At 46.4% G+C, this 20242-nt stretch overlaps 1 protein-coding gene across 3 annotated transcripts in view; it reads left to right on the top strand.

The window, feature by feature from the left end:
• The window catches only part of RANBP10 (RAN binding protein 10), a 67039-nt gene that overhangs the window by 23531 nt on the left and 23266 nt on the right, over positions 1–20242 (top strand). For 2 of the 3 annotated variants that reach the window (XM_027119543.1, XM_027119542.1), the window contains exon 4: positions 1637–1689. The exons of the other annotated variant lie outside the window; for it this stretch is intronic. In XM_027119543.1, the coding sequence (XP_026975344.1) occupies positions 1637–1689 (53 nt within the window). The remainder of the gene's footprint in view (positions 1–1636; positions 1690–20242) is intronic. 3 annotated transcript variants of the gene reach the window in all.

The raw sequence follows: 20242 nt of genomic DNA on the forward strand, positions 1-20242 counted from the left end.
AGGTGCATGGAACATGCCAGGAGAGAAAAAGAATGGCCCAAGGTGGGGAAATGTATGTAAAATGATTTCTTGCAGAATTACAACAGGGAACAATTAGAATGTAAATGTAAGCTACTTGGAAATGGTCAAAATAAGGCAACCCCGTGTAATTGCTTTTTTAAAAATACATTTTTTATTGTGGTAAAATATACATCACATAAATTTTATCACTTTAACTATTTTTAAGTGAACAGTTCAGTGGCATTAAGCTCATTCACATTGTTTTTATTTACTTATTTATTGTTGGCTGCATTGGGTCTTCGTTGCTGCACATGGGCTTCCTCTAGTTGCGGCGAGCAGGGGCTACTCTTCTTTGCCGTTGCACGGGCTTCTCGTTGCGGTGGCTTCTCTTGTTGCGAAGCACAGGCTCTAGGCACATGGGCTTCAATAGTTGCAGCACGCAGGCTCAGTAGTTGTGGCACACAGCCCTAGAACGCGCGGGCTTCAGTAGTTGCAGCGTGTGGGCTCTAGAGCGCAGGCTCAATAGTTGTGGCACATGGGCTTAGATGCTCCGCGGCATATGGGATTTTCCCGGACCAGGGCTCGAACCCGTGTCCCCTGCATTGGCAGGCAGATTCTTAACCACTGCGCCACGAGGGAAGTCCTTATTCACATTGTTAATGCAACCGTAAAGTTACCCCTTAGCCGTCTTGGTTGGGGTAACCGTAAAGTTACCCCAAGCCGTCTTGGTGTTTTCAATATTGTGAGCTTCTCAACTACCTCTTGATGCTCATATGCAGTTAATTCAGGCATCATGTGTGGGTTTCTACTATTTTACACTTAGATAGTGTTGACTTGTTTCTCTTATTTCTAAGTTCTTGGGGAAATACCTCACTGTTTCTTTGTACACTACAAATATTTAGACTAAAAAACCCTGTTCATTTCCTTTTCTGACCTGCCCTCTCATGAGTGCCACTGAGATATCTTTGACAGAGTTGCCCAGCATGGGTCCCACCTGGCTGTAGCTGCCTAAATTGTTTAGGTACCTGGGTGGGAAGAGTACGGGGTGGGTCTCTGGGGCCTCACACACCACCACCTTCAGCTTTGGATGACTGAGGAGACCAGTGGTGAATGTATAGGGCAAGGGTAATGAATTTGGAGACCCCAGAGAAGAAGCCCTGTGTGAGGGGTCTTTATGATCCTATATGGATCCAGCTGGCTTTAAATTCTTCCATGTTTTGGTCTTTGCTGAAGAGTGACTTTGTCCCTTTGGGCTTGATCTTGCATTATTCTGCCAAGCACTACCTAGGATTGAACTAGTTACTTTAGGCACTTCTTGGGAATAGATTCCGCCACCTTAGCTGGAGCCAGAAACCAAGGGACTGGAAGCAGTGACTCCAGGAAACTTTCCTCTGAAACTGAAGCCGGTGGTTCCTGGTTACAGACACTACCTCCTGTTTCTCCAGCTGCTTAAGGCATTGAGAGATTTCCATTAGAAAATCAAAATGTAAAGGTTCTCCAAGAACCACTAGTTTGTTAAAAGTGTCTCTACATTCATTGCTTTTCCTGTTTTTCTGTCTTTTACCAAGAAATATTTGAGAAGGGAGATGCATAATCATTTGCTAACCAGAATTTTTGTATGTATGCTTTTTCAAAGGTACATGGGAATAGGACTCTCAGCTCAAGGCGTCAACATGAACAGACTTCCTGGTGAGTCATTGGCTAAGAGAACATTTTTCTGCTCTCTTGATCCATTCTGTGATGAGAGTCATGGTGGCAGCCAACAAGCTGGAGAGGACTTTGTTTGCTGGCTGCCTACTTGCTAAGCCAAGCCATTGGGTGGAGGATCCTGAAAGGTGGCCATTGGGCCGGGCTGGTGTGGGCTTCCATTCCAAAAATTAATTGGCAAGTGATTGTCCTTCATGGAATTTGAACTGTTTACAGTCAAAACCAAGTGACCTGAGCTTGCTCCCAGTGGGAATACACCTGATTAGCCCTCACTGCTTTTGGCCTTTGCTTACCAGCATGGGACTCTGGCATATATGGAGAGGAAGACTGCCACCAACATTGGTTCCTTTTTTATCTTACTATGTTAATGACCAGAGTCTTTAAGTGACCTCCATGTGGAAGACAGTTGAGGCAGTTTCTTAATAAATAGGAGGATGTGCGTGAGACTTAGATTTACAGTCAGCAAACCACAGATTTGTGGAAGGCTCTGGACCCTGCAGGTGGGCCTCCTCTACCACCCAGGCACCCTTTCAGCTGTTTTCTGCCCAGCAGTTCATGCCCAGTCCTGGGCTAGGCGCAGTTGAGGGGACAAAAGCCTCTACCAGAAGCTGGTGGGTTCTAGAATATGGTCCTCAGTCCATTTGTCCCTTGAGTGGTGTAAGTGGCATGGTGCAAGCTGTCCTGACACTGTCACGGAGGCAGGAAAAGTCCTTGTGTTTTTGCCCGGGCCCTCTCTACTTTTTGGCCTCTGACACAGAGAAGGCAGCTGGCTTTTTCCAAAGAGTGAGTAGCACTTAAACCGTATGTCTTTTCCAATCTATGTTTAATATCAATCAGGTTTTTTCGTCATTGACTAATTTCAAGTACTTGAAATCTAGACCTGCTCAGGATTCAACTAATTGTCAGGAACCTGACTTTTTAAAAAAAATTGGCTTTGATCTGAGCAAAAACTGTCCTTTAGTTATTAATCAGAATGTGTGTGGCATGTTTGGCCTCTTTGTGTAGCGTGCAGCTGTGATCTTTTGTTATTCAAGCCTTGGCCTTAGCTGACTAGATGTATCTACAGTGTTCATAGCTCTGTCTCTTTGTGAACAGGGAGCTTAGAAAAATAATTTCCCATCAAAGGTAAACTGATTCTTAAATCTTTTTCTTGCACTAAATGTGCTCTTTGAACTTTTGCATGGCTTTGGTGGCAGAGAAGGTTCGTTTTACAAAAGTAACTACTATAATCTGTTATTGGGTGGCACTTTAAGCAACTCGGAACATTGGTTAAATGAATTTTTGTTAATCTGTAAAAGAATACTATGCAGCCATGAAAAAAATGAGGAGGCTCTTCAAGTACTGTTTTGGAGTAATCTCTGGGATGTATCACTAAGTGAAAAATACAATGTATATTATGCTACCAAATGTAAAAAAAAATGAGGGAAAATGAATATATCTGTGTCTGCTTGTACACGCATAGAATATCTTTGGAAAGCTAAGAAAAACTTGTAATATTGGCTGTCCCTTGGGACAGGGTGGCTGGGGATAGGACTGGGAAGGAAATTTTTCACTTTTGAAGCTTTCACATTTTCTTTCTTGTGAATATATTACCTGTTTTAAATGCCCCTACATCAAGAAGGCCTCATGCCTGTCTTTTAGCTGGTCTTGGAATGCAGTCTTTTACCATGTGCATGATATTCTGAGTTCCACACACTCATCCTTCTTTAGTAAGAATCGTTTTCGCCTGGCCATTGGGTTTGGGATCCATGGTGTGGAGCAGGTGAGGTAGGAGGAGTTCAAGGTCTGCCTAAATTGACCTGAAACTGTTTGAGATGGAGCCATGTGGAGCTGTCTCAGTCTGTTTGCCTTGTTCATAAGATGGGTCTTTTGACCCCTCTGGGCTGCTTAGAGGTGAGCGGCGGGTCTTGTGCTTTGACATTGTTAATGTAACATTGTTGTGAAGTCGGACCCTGCCTGGCCCTGTAGGGAGAAGGGGCTTGGGGACAGTGGATAAGGTGTTAGTTCATGCACTAACACATCAGGAAAGCTAGCACCTTTTTTACATCCTCACTGGTGCATCTCTCTTTCGGCAAGAGAAAGGAGCCTCAGTGTTCTGTGGATATTGTACCTGTCTTCATTTTCACTCTGCCTGCCAGCTCCTGCGGGTTTTCCTTCCTGCTGTATCTGATCATCTTCCTGATTATTCCTTAAGGTGGAAAGTAGGAATCAGGTTGCATCTAGATAGGGATTCTCCCTAGGAATGATGGATGCCTCTGGCTTTCCCGGATACAGGGCTGGTTGAATGGCTGCGCAGACCTAGCACAGGACAGATGTAGGGATAGCAGCAAGACACTCCTCTCAGGAATGATGGGGGGGGCCTGCCACTGTTCATCCCAGCACTGGGTTTGGAAGATCAGAATCCCCTTTGGTGCTTTCCATTTCCTGGGGTCACTGTGTGCGTGTATGCACGTACACGCATGCATGTGTGTGTGTACGATGAGCGTAACATTCTCCAAAACCAAAAGTATCATCATTCATAAACAGTTATACCTGAAACTACTTGGATGTACTTTGGTAGTGAGGTGAGAGGTAGAGGATGATAACAGCTAAAGCCTTTCTGCCAGTTGCTTCTGATTTCTAAGAGGTCATTGGTTGAGGTGAAAGCTATTTGGACTGTTCTGGATGTATGGTTGGTGGGAGGGGAGTGATGGTAGTGACCTTAGCTGTGTCTAGAATTTGAGACTTTGGTGTTAACTCCAGATGAGATGTTTGAGGGTTGATGTATCTCCTTGATAGATACAGGTGTATTTAGTGGAGAGTAGCTGTAGGGGTGGTTACTGCACCACAGCACTGTGAAGTGGTGTTTCAGCCTGGCATTTAGGGGCAAATAGGAGTTTGCCCGATGGTTTTGGGCAGTGGTACTTTAGGGCCTGAGAGTGGATCCATAAGTTTTCTGCTGTGATGGGATGGCTTCCTGGGAACAGTCAGGATGAACCAGTTGAGGGAAGAGTCTTGTGTACTATGGCAAGGGGCCTGGACTTCTGTATATATAAGCAGTGGGAGCTGCAGGAGCCTTTTTTTTTTTAAATTTTTGTTGAAGTATAGTTGATTTACAATGTGGTGTTAGTTTCAGGTGTACAGCAAAGTGAATCAGTTATACATGTACATATATCCTCTCTTTTTTTTTTAAGATTCTTTTCCCATATAGACTATTACAGACTATTGAGTAGAGTTCCCTGTGCTATACAGCAGGTTCTTATTAGTTATCTATTTTATATATAGTAGTGTGTATATGTCAGTTCCAATCTTCCAATTTATCCCTCCCCCGCCATATCCCCTGGTAACCATAAGTTTGTTTTCTACATCTGTGACTCTACTTCCATTTTGTAAATAAGTTCATTTGTATCCTTTTTTTTAGATTCCACATATAAGTGATATCATTTATTTGTCTTTCTGTGTCTGACTTACTTCACTCAGTATGACAGTCTCTAGGTTCACTCATGTTGCTGCAAATGGCATTATTTTGTTCTTTTTTATGGCTGAGTTTCAGGAGTGTTTTCAGCAGAGGCAAGATGTGATCATATTTGCTAGTTCAGGAGTGAACTAGTTTAGAAGAGGCCTTCTAGAAGGGGTCAAGGCTGGGCTGGGGCTCCTGGGCAGTAGAACTGTGAGAGCTCAGGCATGTCAGGGAACTTCAGGAGGTGGTAGATTAATTTATCAGTGAATCCATCAGGGACAGTTGGTCTTTTAGGGAGGACATGTTTTGGTGTTCTCTTCCTCTTTTGTTAGCTTGTTCAAGTAGCAGCTTTTTCTTGTGGCATTGCTTTTAGTATATTCTGCTTTGGCTATCTGGTTCTCTTAATGTATAGGAAAATGACTATGATTAATATTACTGAAACCTAAAAATGTCTTTGTGACTGATCTTTTAGATTAATTGAATCCGTTTTGTTAATTATTAAATAAAGAACAATCACTGTTATCAATCTGTTGCTTTCTTTTTTTTTTAATATTTATTTATTTATTTATTTTGGGTGCGCTGGTTGTTAGTTGCGGCACATGGGATCTTCGATGTGGCATGCGGGCTTCTTAGTTGCAGCATGCGGACCCTTAGTTGCGGCATGCATGCAGGATCTAGTTCCCCGACCAGGGATCGAACCCGGGCCCCCTGCATTGGGAGCGTGGAGTCTTACCCACTGGACCACTAGGGAAGTAAGTCTGTTTCGTACATATTTTTAAATTGAGATATAATTAACATACCATAAAATTCACTCCTTTAAAGTGTACAATTCTGTGGTTTTAATATAGTTACAAAGTTGTGCTACCATCACTGCAGTCTAATTCCAGATTATTTTCATCATCCCAGAGAAAAACCCCATACCCATTGATAGTCATTCCTGGACTTTCCCTCCTTCTAGCCCCTGGAACCACTAATCTACTTTCTGTCTCCATGGATTTTCCTATTCTGGAGATTTCATATCAATAGAATCATATAATATGTTGCCCTTTGTGACTGGCTTCTTTCAGTTAGCGTGTTTTCGAGGTTCGCCTATGCTGTAGCATGTTTCAGAGCTTCATTCCTTCTTGTGGCAGAATATTATTCTGTTGTATGGATATATCACATTTTGCTTATCCATGCATCTGTTGATGGTCATTTGGATTGTTTCCACCTTTTGGCTGTTATGATTGATGCTGCTATAAACATTTGTGTACAAGTTTTTTTGTAGACATGTGTTTTCATTTCTCTTGACTGTATACCTAGGAGTAGAAATGCTCGGTCATATGGTAACACTGTTTAGTCATTTGAGGAACTGCCAGACTGTTTTCCATAGTGGCTGCCCCATTTTACATTCCCACTAGCAGTGTATGAGGGTTGATTTCTCCATATCTTTGCCAACACTTGTTATTATCTGACTTTTTGATTATAGTCATCCTAGTGGGTACGAAGTGGTATTTCATTGTGGTTTTCATTTCATTTCCCTGATGACTAATAATATCAAGCCTCTTTTCATGTGCTTATTGACCATTTGTCTGTCTTCCTTGGAGAAATGTCTATTAATATCTTTTACTTTTTTTTTTTTTTGGCCACGCTGCGTGGCTTGCCTATTTTTAAATTGGGTTATTTATCTTCTTATTATTGAATTGTAAGAGTTCTTTATATGTTCAGGATACAAGTTTCTTGTCAGTTATATGATTTGAAAATCTTTTCCCCTATTCTTTTATTTTTAATTTTTAAATTAAAAAAATTTTTTATACAGCAGGTTATTAGTCATCAATTTTATACACATCAGTGTATACATGTCAATCCCAATCGCCCAATTCATCACACCACCATCCCCTATTCTTTAGGTTGACTTTTTTTTTCATATCTTTTCTGTTATGGTTTATTTTAAGCTATTAATATAGTTCCCTGTGCTATACAGTAGGACCTTGTTGTTTATCTATTTTATATATAGTAGTTTGTATCTGCTAATCCCAAAGTCCTAATTTATCCCTCCTCTTACCCCCCCTTTCCTCTTTGGTAACCGTAAGTTTGTTCTTTATGTCTGTGACTCTGTTTCTGTTTTGTAAATAAATTCATTTGTATCATATTTTAGATTTCACATGTACATGGTATCATATGGTATTTGTCTTTTTCTGACTTCACTTAGTATGATAATCTCTAGGTCCATCCATGTTGCTGCAAATGGCATTATTTCGTTGTTTTTTTATGGCTGAGTAGTGTTCCATTGTGTGTGTGTGTGTGTGTGTGTGTGTGTGTGTGTGTATTAGGTTGTCTTTTCTTTATTCTTTTTTTTTTTTTTCGGCCACACTGAGGCATGTGGGATCTTAGTTCCCCGACCAGGGATCGAACCCGTGCCCCCTGCAGTGGGAGCACAGATTCTTAACCACTGGACTGCCAGGGAAGTCCCAGGTTGTCTTTTCTTGATATCTTTTGAAGTACAACAGTTTTTAATTTTGATGAAGTCCAATTTATCTATTTCTTTCTTTTGTTGCTTATGCTTTTGGTATCATATCTAAGAATCCTTTGCCAAATCCAAGGTCGAGAATATTAAATATGTTTTCTTCTAAGAGGTTCATAATTTTACTCTTTTTTTTTGGCCACACCACATGGCATGTGGGATCTTAGTTCCCTGATCAGGAATTGAACCTGTTCCCCGTGCAGTGGAAGTGGGGAGTCCTAACCACTGGACTGCCAGGGAATTCCCATTTTACTCTTCTGTTTAGGTTTTTGATCCATTTTGAGTTAATTAAAAAAAATAATTATTTATTGGGCTGAGCCAGGTCTTAGTTGCGGCGCGCGAGATCTTCGTTGCCATGTGTGGGATCTTTGTTGTGGCGTGTGGGATCTTTAGTTGTGGCATGCAAGCTTTCTCTAGTTGCAGCAAGTGGGGGCTACTCTTCGTTGTGGTGCGCAGGCTTCTCATCGCAGTGGCTTCTCTTGTTGCGGAGCACGGGCTGTCGGTGCGCGGGCTTCAGTAGTTGCAGCATGTGGGTTCAGTAGTTGTGGCTTGATTAGAACTTAAAGTAGCTGGGTGAAGTGGGTATGGAGGTAGTGGAGGCAGTTCTCACCTTCCTTGAGGAACCCAGCAGACTCTCTGTTGCCTATGAATGGTTGATTGTGCTTTGCCAGGCCCTGAAAGTGCAGTTAAGGGGCAGCCAAAGAGCCCTCCAGGCAAGAGCACAGGACTTACTCCTCTGTCTCCACTCTGTCTTTGAGCAGATCATGGCTCCAGAAACCCCAGTGTTTTGCTTAAGGTCCAGTAGACAGTGAACCCGCTTGCCCCAAAATGAGGTTACCTTCCTGCAGAAACCAGATCCTATACAGACTGCCAACAGACACATGAAAGAATGCTCAACATCATTAATCATTAGAGAAATGCAGATCAAAACTACAATGAGATATCATCTCACACCAGTCAGAATGGCCATCATCAAAAAATCTAGAAACAAATGCTGGAGAGGGTGTGGAGAAAAGGGAACCCTCTTGCACTGCTGGTGGGAATGTGAATTGGTACAGCCACTATGGAGAACAGTATGGAGGTTCCTTAAAAAACTACAAATAGAACTACCATATGACCCAGCAATCCCACTACTGGGCATATACCCTGAGAAAACCATAATTCAAAAAGAGTCATGTACCAAAATGTTCATTGCAGCTCTATTTACAATAGCCCGGACATGGAAACAACCTAAGTGCCCATCTTCGGATGAATGGATAAAGAAGATGTGGCACATATATACAATGGAATATTACTCAGCCATAAAAAGAAACGAAATTGAGCTATTTGTAATGAGGTGGATAGACCTAGAGTCTGTCATACAGAGTGAAGTAAGTCAGAAAGAGAAAGACAAATACCGTATGGTAACACATATATATGGAATTTAAGAAAAAAAATGTCATGAAGAACCTAGGGGTAAGACAGGAATAAAGCCACAGACCTACTAGAGAATGGACTTGAGGATATGGGGAGGGGGAAGGGTAAGCTGTGACAAAGCGAGAGAGAGAGGCATGGACATATATACACTACCAAACGTAAGGTAGATAGCTAGTGGGAAGCAGCCGCATAGCACAGGGAGATCAGCTTGGTGCTTTGTGACCGCCTTGAGGGGTGGGATAGGGAGGGTGGGAGGGAGGGAGACGCAAGAGGGAAGACATATGGGAACATATGTATATGTATAACTGATTCATTTTGTTATAAAGCAGAAACTAACACACCATTTTAAAGCAATTATACCCCAATAAAGATGTTAAAAACAAAACAAAACAAAACAAAAAAACCAGATCCTCATGTGTTCCCTGTCTCTGTTGACAGTCACTGTCCACCTTGGCCCATAAGTGGGAGGAGACCTCAGAGTAATTGTGTCTCATCCCATGGTTCTGCTACTTCCCAAGCATCTCTTTAATTTGGCCCCCTTCTCTATCCCTACTCCATTGGGCTATTTCCATGGCCTCCTGATTAATCTCTTTACCTCAGGCCTCTGCTCTCCATTCCCTTTGTACACTCTGCCCCTTGCCTGCTTTGGACCTCTGACCCCTCTGCCCACAGGACACAGGTGCTGTGGGCCCTGCTCAGCCTTTTCTGCCACCTCTGCCCTCCACACACGCTGCACACCAGTATGTCTGTGTGGGACCCCAAACATCCTGCAGACATTTCCTGCTGTGCCCCTTGGCAGATGTCCTTCTTGCCCTGGAGGTGTCCTTCTTGCTTGTGACACCTCGTGCAGTCTTGCCTGACCCCTTCAGCCATGATCATGTCTCTGATGACACTTGCCACCCTGTCGCATGTGATCCTTCCACATTTATGCAACTGTATCCTTGCTGGGTTGTGAACTCCTTGGGACTGGACCACATCTTTTTATAGCAGCTCTCCCAGAGGGAGCACAGATGCCCTTGGGCTATGGGAGCAGGCCATTCCTGCATTTCCCTGTGCTTTGCCTCAGTGAAGTAGCTTCAGTAAGCCAAATGTGTTTTGGAACCAGTGCCGAGTCAGGTCCCCCTGGCCTGCAACCTGCCTTGGGCTAGAAGCCTTCATCTGGAGCTCAGCCTCCCATCACCGCCCTATTGTGGCACTGATAGTGCATGGGGGCTCTGCCACTACCTTCATTCTGTAGGAGGAGTCACTGTCTCCCCTTTTCTGTATGTCGGGGCTCAGTGTTGTTGAACCAACTACTGGCTCACTTTTGCTCATGTGAGGAAAGACACCTAGGGCTGTGGTTGGCTTCCCGAGCAGTGTAGCTCAGTGGCCAAGAACATAGACTCTGGAGCCACACTGCATTTGCATCCTGGCAGCTGTGTTACCTAGAGCAAGTTACTTAACTGCTCTGGGTCTCAGTTTCCCCATGTGTAAAATGGATGCGATACTAGTACCTAACTCATATATGGGATGGGTATGGGGATTGAGTGCTTAAAGTGCTTAGAATAGTGCCTGATACAAAAGAGGGGTACACAAATTTTAGCTTCTATTGTTATTGAGAAGGTTTTTTTTTTTAATGTATGTATATATTTATTTATTTTTGGCTGCGTCGGGTCTTCATTGCTGTGCGTGGGCTTTCTGTAGTTGTGATGAGTGGGGGCTATTTTTCGTTGCTGTGCGCGGGCTTCTCATTGTGGTGGCTTCTCTTGTTGCAGAGCACGGGCTCTAGGCGTGCGGGCTTCAGTAATTGTGGCATGTGGGCTCAGTAGTTGTGGCACGCGGGTTCTAGAGCTCAGGCTCAGTAGTTGTGACACATGGGCTTAGTTGCTCCACGGCATGTGGGATCTTCCTGGACCAGGAATTGAATCCGTGTCCCCTGCATTGGCAGGCGAATTCTTAATCACTGTGCCACCAGAGAAGTCCCCAGAAAGGTTTTTGTTTGTTTGTTTGTTTTTCCTACCTGAGGAAGAAAGTACCTATACATTTAAAGTTCTTTTATGGGTGTTTGTGTATCAGAGTGGAGTTAGGTGTAATCTGAACTACATTTTCTCTCCAGTGCTGTGTTTTCTGTATTTGAGTAGACACGTTTAGTACATTAGCTGGAGGTGAATTACGGAGGACGAAGATGGAATAGCAACCAAAGTCAGGATGTTGATGTTTTGAGTGTTTTCTTATAGGTTTTCCTGTACTGGCTCAGCAAGCCCATCTTTGCCTTTAGGGCTGTCAGGAGTCGAGGGTAGCCACGCTGGGGGTCTCACTTGGCTCTGGGAGCAGGTGGTAACAGGGAGTGCTTTTCGTGTGAGGCTGTGTGCTCAGTTTTTCCTGGGAACATATGGGCATGTCGTAGCTTGCATGGTCAGAGGTTTTCTGTTGGAAGATGTGGAAGTTTTGATGTTTATCTTTTATAAAGTGTTTTTGGCCTCCTTAAGTATGAACCAAGGAACAGGTGTGGCCCAAAATAAGAATGTCAGAACGCTTGACTAAATGGCTTTGCAGCCAGGAAGGATGATCGGCAGGTAGGTGAGTGTACCTGCAGCCCCACCCTTCGGTTGTTGAGCTGGCAGCAAACCGCATGGGCTGGGATCCCTGGATTGGAGAAGCAGGAGGAAAGTCGGGGTGTGGATATAGGGGGATTTGGGCTTCTCCCAAGCTCGGGTGCTTTGAAGGGGGCAAGGATAGAACAGATCTTCCTTCTGTGTCTTGTACGTCAGACAGAGCCAGGGAGACTCAGGCTGTGTTGATAGGTGGCCTCATCCGCATCAGAGCTGGACAGCTGATAGTTTCCTCCTTCCATTTCCTTGGAGGAGACAGCTGTTCTCTTGGGGTAGCATCTATTACCTTAATTACTACAACCCCTCAAAGGAGAACCCAGGCCCATTGAGGCATCCTTTCCTTGAACTGTTGGAAAAGAAGCAGCTGGAAGAACCACAGATGGGGATTGGGGATGGGAGGCATATCTTCTGAAGCAAATGGCACCTGGCAGCTGGGCCTCAGTGGGGGTGAGAGGGGAGGGTGTAGTGGTAGGGCAAGGAGGGGTGGCAGGGCGACTGTCTGCTTTCATTCCACATGATGGGTCATGATCAAGTGAGCATCTTTTCCTCTCCCTGGAGCTGACCTTATTAAGACTGTTACCTTACTAACAGAGTGAGCTATTAGGAGCACACCCATGGGAGTGTTTGTGTCCTAATCCCTGTGGCTGGGGCCTGCTTCTACTGGGTGGGACACATTCTGCAAACAGCTGATATTTCATATCTGTGTGTGCCATGGGAAAGGAACAGCAGATAGCAGAGATCAGGGCAGAGCCCTGAGGGTCCATGCCAGGTTCATGAGGGCAGAGGCTAGCTCCTGTCGGTGTGGCAATAAATAACTGAGTGTTGGATATCCTTCCTCTCTATCCTCCTAAGGATATGCAGAATAAGGTGTCTGCTCAGAGCAAATACCAATAGTAGGTGGCTTTGTGCAGCAGATGTCTTAGAGATTACTGACACGTAAGTGGGTTTCCAGTAGTCTGGAAGTGCTGTTAGTCTGTACCCACCAAATGGGGACTGCTTCTGTCCCACTCCATGTGGGCTGAGACCCTTGTTCCCCACAGCTGATGAGCCCCCTTTGTATTCATCGTTGACCACCACCTCTCTTTGGAGCATCTTTCACCTAGGATCTACGTTGCTTCACAGGGGTCTGCCGTGGGGCTGCTCATTCTCTCCGTGAGGGAGGTCGTGCTTCTCTCCAGCTGAGTGGGTTGAATTATCAGGGCACCACTGGGTGTCTGGGTTACCTCCTCCTAATCCCGGCAGTGCGCCTGGGAATAGGCCTCAGCAACCCTGGCTTGATTGTAGGCGCTGTACAAGCCTCCCAAGTGAGTACTGCCTGAGGCTGGTGAAGGGAAGAAGCTGACTCGTGATGGTCCTGAGTTCACGCCTGTAAGGTACCTTGAGGCAGCCCTCCCTGGAAAAGGGGGGCAGCCAGGAGATTCCCTGAAGCCACTGGAACAGCTGCCCAGGACCTGCCCAGCTGTGGGAAGATAGGTTGGGGTTTATGTGCTTGGTGCTGCCCAACCCTTGTTGCCTTTCTCATTCTGTTCTTTCTTTGAAATGTCCTTAGGAAATGACTGGGTGAGAGTGGAGGGATAGAAACCCAGAGGCCTTGTAGCTCTGGCAGCAGGTTCTACTGGGCAGTCCAGGCAGAGGGTGGTTTGGTAGTTGGGCCCAAGGGCCAGGTAGCTGGTCCAAACTCCTGGTGGTTCACATGGGGGTTAATGGTTTGTGCCACAGGACCCTCCCCAGTCCCTACTATGGAGCTTGTTTCATGTAAGAGGCCCTCTGTTTCCCTGCTGCTCCTCTCTGGGCCAGCAGTGCCCTTGGCCCTGTGGCCAGTTAAGCCCGTGGTCCTTTTCCATGGGCCTTTCTTACCTCACCCACAGGGAGAGCTGTATTACCACAGTGTATCAGGGCTCCTTGGCAGCCTTTTGAAATGAGGCAGCTAAGATAACAAATAAGTTATTATTCCTGGACCTGGGGATTTCTTGTCTACAGTATCCTGTTTTCTTCTTCCAGATACCAGCTCCTACCTCTCTGTAGCACAGAGGTAAAATTTTTGGATTTAAGGCTATGTTTTTCAGGGCAAGTTAAGTCCTTTGAGATAAGAGGTTTCATCGACAGCAGAAGAGCCAGTTCTGAAACCTGAGTTTGTCAGTCTCTGAAAACAGAGATTATCAAGTGTCGTCTGGTGTGGCTGGAGGCTGGGGCCACATGAGGGTGGAGCTGAGTGGGGACCAGTTACTGCTCAACCTCTTGTTGCCTCCTTGAGGGAGTCCGTATCTAGGGGTCCTGGAAATACTGGACTACCACACTGGGCCTTCTTTTGGGAAGGGTTTTATGCATGCCCATTTCTCAGGATCTGGCAGTATGTGCGGAAAGTCACAGGCGCCTACATTACCAGGGGTCATCTGTCCACTAACTTTCCCCAGAACTTTGAAAGGACCTTAGTGGAAATAAGGACAAGCCAAACCCAATCCCAGAGGAGAGATACCAAGGCCTGGGAGCTGAGGTTGTACCTCAGTTTAGTGGGACAGTTCACCCCTTTCCTTAGCCTGATTGAGCATGGATGACAGACCCAGCCTGTTCTCTGGGAGCCTGAGGCATTGGCAGGTAGCCCTGCCAAATGTGCCAGGTGCCACTTGAGCCATGTCTTAGCCAGACCCAGCAAGACCCACCCTGGATGTCCCTGGGCCTCTCCTGGCAATCAGGTATCTATTTCTGTCAGGGTTGGGGAGGAATATGACCTGTAGAAGGCCCCTTTATATGCAGGTGCTGGCTGTACAGTCCCTCACCCTGCCTGCCCATGGCTTCAGGCTGACATCTATCTCAGTGTAGGGCCTGGGTACCCCTATGAGGGCAGGCTCTACCTGGTGTCACAGCTATCTGCAGAGATAGCCTTTTTCTCCTGCCCTCTTTGCCTTGGCTTTCATGTTGAACTACCATAAAGAGAAGACCCTCCAGGGCACCCCTGGCCCCTTTGGCCTGGAGCTGCCAGAGCATCACCTTAGGCTTGTGTTGGTCCTGTTCCTTGGTCCCAAGGTTCCTAGAACTTGGGGTAACAGTCTTGTGAGTACTATGACGGGACTTCCTGATGCCACCACACGGAGTTTGCTGAATGAGAGAATCTCTTTTGCTTTCCCATTATCCATTGTCGAGCTGCTCCAGGCAGTGGGTCCTATCAGATTTTTTAAGATATTTGAGGTTATGGGGAAAACATTTGTCTGATGGATTTCCAGGGAGTGGTGACTCTGAGTGAGTGACCATCCTTGAGAAGCAGCCCTGCCATGAGGTCTCCTATGACATATGTGCTCTCTCCACAGCGACCCCAGGTTTAGGAAGCACCCTGGCTAAGCCAGCCCAGCGCCTTCCCTCCATAGCCAGCCCCATGAATGACATGGCTGTTGAACTCTGCCGACTGCTCCGAGGGCCAGGTGACCTCCCCAGGAAACTGGGGACAAGTAAGAGTGGAACAGGCCTAGGGCTGCCGTTGGCGGGCTGTTAGTTAGGAAAGCCAGCTCCACCCCTCTCGCTCCCTCAGGAAAGAAAGGAGCAGGAAGTCCGAAGTGCCCGGCTTGACCATGGAGCTGATGCTAGAGACAGAGAGGGCAGGGAAACTTGCCAGGGAGTGCCTCCTGTAGGCTGGTGTTCCATGTCCATCCTCGTTTAATCTTCCACCAACCCTGAAAGAGTTCAGCCAAGGGAACTCAGAGGGCTAAGAAGAGACAGAATTGGGATTCAAACCCAAGTCTTTCTGATCCCAAAGTCCAGTGATGATCAGGATCCATTTCTTGGGGAGAGATGGCTGATTTGGTGGCATGGGGATCAGTGCTTAGACTAGTTTGTGATGCCTGAGCTGGACCCTGTGTGCTGGTCATTTGCGGGCTAGGACTAGAACCTAGTGGACAGGCGCAGCACCAGTCCCCGTCCAGGTTTCTGTGCTAATGTGCTGATGATGTGGAAATCTTTCTACTCAGAAGTAGGAGTCCTCTCCATTCCTAGTTCCCCTGGGACTGAGGCCCTTGACGTGTTCTGCCAGGTGAGAGTGGCATGGGGCAGCTCTTGGAGCAATCATGCTGGAGTCCCTGGCACCCCTATAGGGAGTCTCCCACTTTGAGGACACTGTAACCAGGGATGGCATCTGGGAGTGCCAAGATGGTGAGCCATTTCCTCAGCCACCCCCATACTTCTGTGATTGGGAGTTCCCCTCTGAGTGATGATGGAGGGGGAAGTGGGTGGTGCCAGAGCATCTGAACTGGGCACTTGGGGCCTCCTGCCTCCTGGCCTGAAGCCTCCTGGCGTGGCTTCTCCTTGCACCACTGGCATCTGATAGGTGTCTGACGTGGCAGGGATAGGCTTTTCAATGTGGGCACCAGGCTGGCTATCCCTCCATTCTCTCTGGGAGTGACAGGGCTTATTCTCTTTGGAGAGGGAAGAATGGTTAGTTGGGTGGCACTCTCTGTCACAGTGTTGTCCCTATCGTGCAGCACCAGCTATCCTTTGACCCAGAGCCACCTGGACCTGTCTCCCTACAGGGCCTGATAGCTGTGCAGGGCAGCTGAGCCCCCTCGTTTTCTTCTGGCCCTCACATCCCACTGTCCTCTGAGACAGCTGGCTCTGGCCCTGTGGTGAGGGTGACAACTCTAATTCCTGGGCACATCACCCCGGCTTCACACCAGGCCCATCCAGGGATGGGTGACTGCTTATCCTGCCAGGACTCACGCTTAGGAAGTTGTTGACTTTGACTCCAGGGCAGGAATAGGGGGTTGGAGGAGGTCCTGTCCTGAAGCTGAGGGTGGTGGGGCTGGAGGGGAGACTTACCCAGGCAGAGGTATGGGAAAGACCATAGTTGCTAGACTCTCTTAATGAGGAGGACTAAGAACCATGGATTCTTCTAGAGCTGGCAGGGATATTTGCATCACCTGCCCTGTTTCATAGATGAGGAAACTGAGACCAGAGAAGTTAAATGACTTTCCCAGGGAGAGAGCCAGGTCTGCAGCCTCTTTCAAAGGTTTGGAAGTGGCTTCGCTATTAGTCTGTGTAAAAGGGGGCATGATATAGCCAGATTGCTCTAACTCCTTTGCTTTGCTTGAAAAGAAAAATCACGATAACAAAACTCACAGTCAAGCCCAGGATTGCCCATGGTGGTATGTCAGCATGGTCTGACCCCAGTGTCTTGTACTCCAGGCTTCCTGCCAGCCCTTGACCCATTTCCCTTTTCATTTCAACATACATTTCTTGAGCACCTACTGTGGGCCACGTGTTATGCAAGGTAAAGAAAAAGATGCTTGGATGTGGCCCCTTTAGTCAGAGAACTTTGGTTGCTTCAAGGTAGAGAATCCCGTCTCTAACCAACTTGGTCAGCCATACCTCAGGGCAAGCAGAGGAGCGAAGTCTTAGGGACTCAAATGGTGTCTGGGACTTTTCTTTCTGTCTCTGTCCCTGTCTTAAAAGTCCCTGCTTTCTGTTTATTAGCTTTAGTCTGTCAAACTGGCTTTCTACATGAAGTTGGAACAATGACAGCACAGAGCTTTGAGACCCGCTCTCCTCCCAGCTCCCTTGTACAAAAATTCCGGGAAGATCTCTTACTGGTCCAGCTTGGGTCAGGGAGGAGGCTAACTAGGATTGGCAGTCCCCACCGAAGCCACAGGGTTGGCACAGGGAAGGAGCTACTTCTTAGGAAAAGGAGTGCTATCGCCCAGTGAAGGGGAGCTGGCAGACAAATCCTGGCACTCCTTGTTCCCCTTTCCTGCTGTTTGTTCTTGCAGCCCTGGGGCACTTGTGCTCAGTCCCTTCTCAAAAGTTGATGGAACCCAGCCAGTTACCCACAGGGAGTAGTACTGGTCAGGTGACCAAGCCTAGGGTCCAGAAACCTTGTAGGGGTTACCTGAAGTTTGTTCTGATGGAGCCCAGTCTTCAGGAGCTCATGCTGTTCTACCTTTAAAGCATCTTCCTCTTCCCTACAGTTGGTTGGGGCCACCCCAGGAAGGAGGAGGTTTTGTCTTCACCCTCATGGGTACCTGCTTGGAGCTTACTTGAATGTTCCTCAGAAGATAGGAGACCCGGCGGCTTCCCTGGCGGTCCAGTGGTTAAGACTCTGCGCTTCCACTGCAGGGCATGCGGGTTTGATCCCTGTTTGGGAAACTAAATTCCCACAAGCCGCATGGCTTGGCCAAAAAAAAAAAAAAAAAAGGAGACCCAAGCTTCTGAGAGTGTAATCTGCAGGACCACAGGCCTTTGTGGAGCCTCTCAGTGCCTCAGCTTTCTCAGCCCTCAGATGGGGATTACCATACTTACTGATTGGTTTGGAGTCTTGGAATGTTTCTTACAAGTAGACACCTAGGGCCCTTTGACAATGATGTCTAATTGCTCCCCTTTCATTTTGTAGAGAAGGGAACAAAGGTCTGAGGAGGTGAGTGACTGCCCAGAGCCTACCATCTTGGAGGGACAGTGCTATGTCCAGGACCAGGCTGCAGGGGCCCTTCAGGCCACACTGGCTACCCTGGCACACAGGACGACAGTGTTTCTTTCTAACAGAGGCCAAACCCCCCTCCTTAGCCCGAGACTGACAACAAAAAACAGACTCACTGCAGAATGTGCAACAGCAGTTAGGCCTTGGCCTTGTAGTTTTTCTTCTGTCTGCCCGATTCCTCAAGAATGGCCGTGCTGTTACTAGCTTCTGTCTGCTATACAGCTTCTCAAGCTCTGGGGAGAAGGTTCATTGAGGGCGGGGTAACTGAATCCATTTAGAGTAACTTTGTGCCCTTTAACATGTCCTCATCTATTTTGGGCTTCTGGTGCCTTTCTCTTGTGTTTGTTCTGCCCTTTCTAGTCCTTGACTAGCCTGAATTTTTCTTCCAGAGGAAAAACAGAAAGCCATTGTGTGAGGACAACACATAGGAAAATCCTCCAATGACTTCATTTTAAGTTTTCTGTCCACACCACTGTTTGTTTAGTGAGTGTTCCCATGGCAGCCCTGCCACATCTGGGATGAGCCACAGTCATCTCACCTGCCTCGTATTGCCACCCAACTGCTTAGATGTCTAATAAGACATCTCAAACTTAATGTGTCCTAAAGATCTCTTCCTTCTGCCCATCTTCCCTGTCTCTTAGTAAATGGTACCACCATCCACCCATTTGCCTGGACAAAAACCTGGGAGTCATCCTTACTTCCCCTCATACTATCAGTGCCCACATCCAGCAAACCTTGTCACCTCTGCTCCCAGTCTTTCCTAAGTCTCACTCAGATCCAGCCCCACTGGCTCTGTTTCTCAGACATGCTGAGCTCATTCCCATGACCCCAAAAGTTCTTCCTTCTGATTCTCTCATCAAGCAGACCTCTCTGCTCAGGGGTCAGCCCTCAGCGAGGACTAACTTGACTACTCCATCTTGGTCAGTCCTCATCCCCAGTCCCACTTCCAGCCTATCATCTGGCTTTGTTTTCTTCAGAGCACATTTCCTCTACCAGGTGTTTTCTTGTTTGCTTATTGATTTACTTATATATTAATGTCTTCTCTGCTCCTTTCACACCACCCACCACCCTCACTTTGTCATCTCCATGGAGTAGGCCTTTATTAACTAATTGATGACAGTTGGATGATGCATGTTCTTTCCAGAGGATGGGAAAATAGCACAGAGGTCTTTTTTTAAAAAATTTATTCATTTTATTTACTTACTTTTGTCTGCACTGGGTCTTCGTTGCTACGGGCGGGCTTCTCATTGTGGTAGTGCACAGGCTTAGCTGTTCCACGGCATGTGGGATCTTCCTGGACCAGGGCTCGAACCCATGTCCCCTGCATTGGCAGGCGGATTCTTAACCACTGTGCCACCAGGGAAGTCCAACACAGAGGTCTTAAACCAGGCTGCTGCTGCTGCTGCAGCCACTGTTACTAAATGAGCTGTATAATAACATTCTGTTTTTAACACAAGCTACCTTTCAAACACATACATATATACCTTATACACACACACAGGCTCTTAACTGTGTTTGGAAAAAATATTGGCTATGAAATGATAGCTTCAATTGAAGATACATTACAGCTCTGTGATTTGCTTTGAAAAGCTTTTATCTTCATAGCACTTTGACGAACAAGAGACAAGTAGCTGAGGTGTTGCGTCTCTGCACTGATCATTCCAGATGCTCAGAAACTTCTTCTACAGCCATAGTGGACTGTATTAGTTTCCTATTGCTGCTGTAACAATAGTAGTGACTTAAAATAATCATTTTACAGTTCTGGAGGACAGAAGTCCTAAAATCAAGGTGTCAGCAGGGTAGTAGTCTTTCTGGAGGCTCTTGGGGAGAATCCATTTCCTTGCCCTTTTTAGCTTCTAGAGTCCACCTACATTCCTTGATTTATGGCCCCCATCGTCCATCTTCAAAGCCAGCAGTGTAATAGCATCTTTCATTCTTTCTGTGCTTCCACCGTCACATCACCTTTTCTGACTTGACTCTTCTGCCTCTCCCTTACAAGTACCCCTATAATTGCATTATCCTACCCTCCCTGCCCCCAGATAATCCAGGATAATCTCCTCATTTCAAGAGCGTTGACTTAATCACTTCTGCAAAATTTTTATTACCATGCAAGTTAGCATATTTCACAGGTT

The sequence above is a fragment of the Aethalodelphis obliquidens genome, unplaced genomic scaffold (assembly GCF_003676395.1).
Source record: "Aethalodelphis obliquidens isolate GAN/ISIS:26980383/991018 unplaced genomic scaffold, ASM367639v1 scaffold20, whole genome shotgun sequence".
In the NCBI taxonomy this organism is placed as follows: domain Eukaryota; kingdom Metazoa; phylum Chordata; class Mammalia; order Artiodactyla; family Delphinidae; genus Aethalodelphis; species Aethalodelphis obliquidens.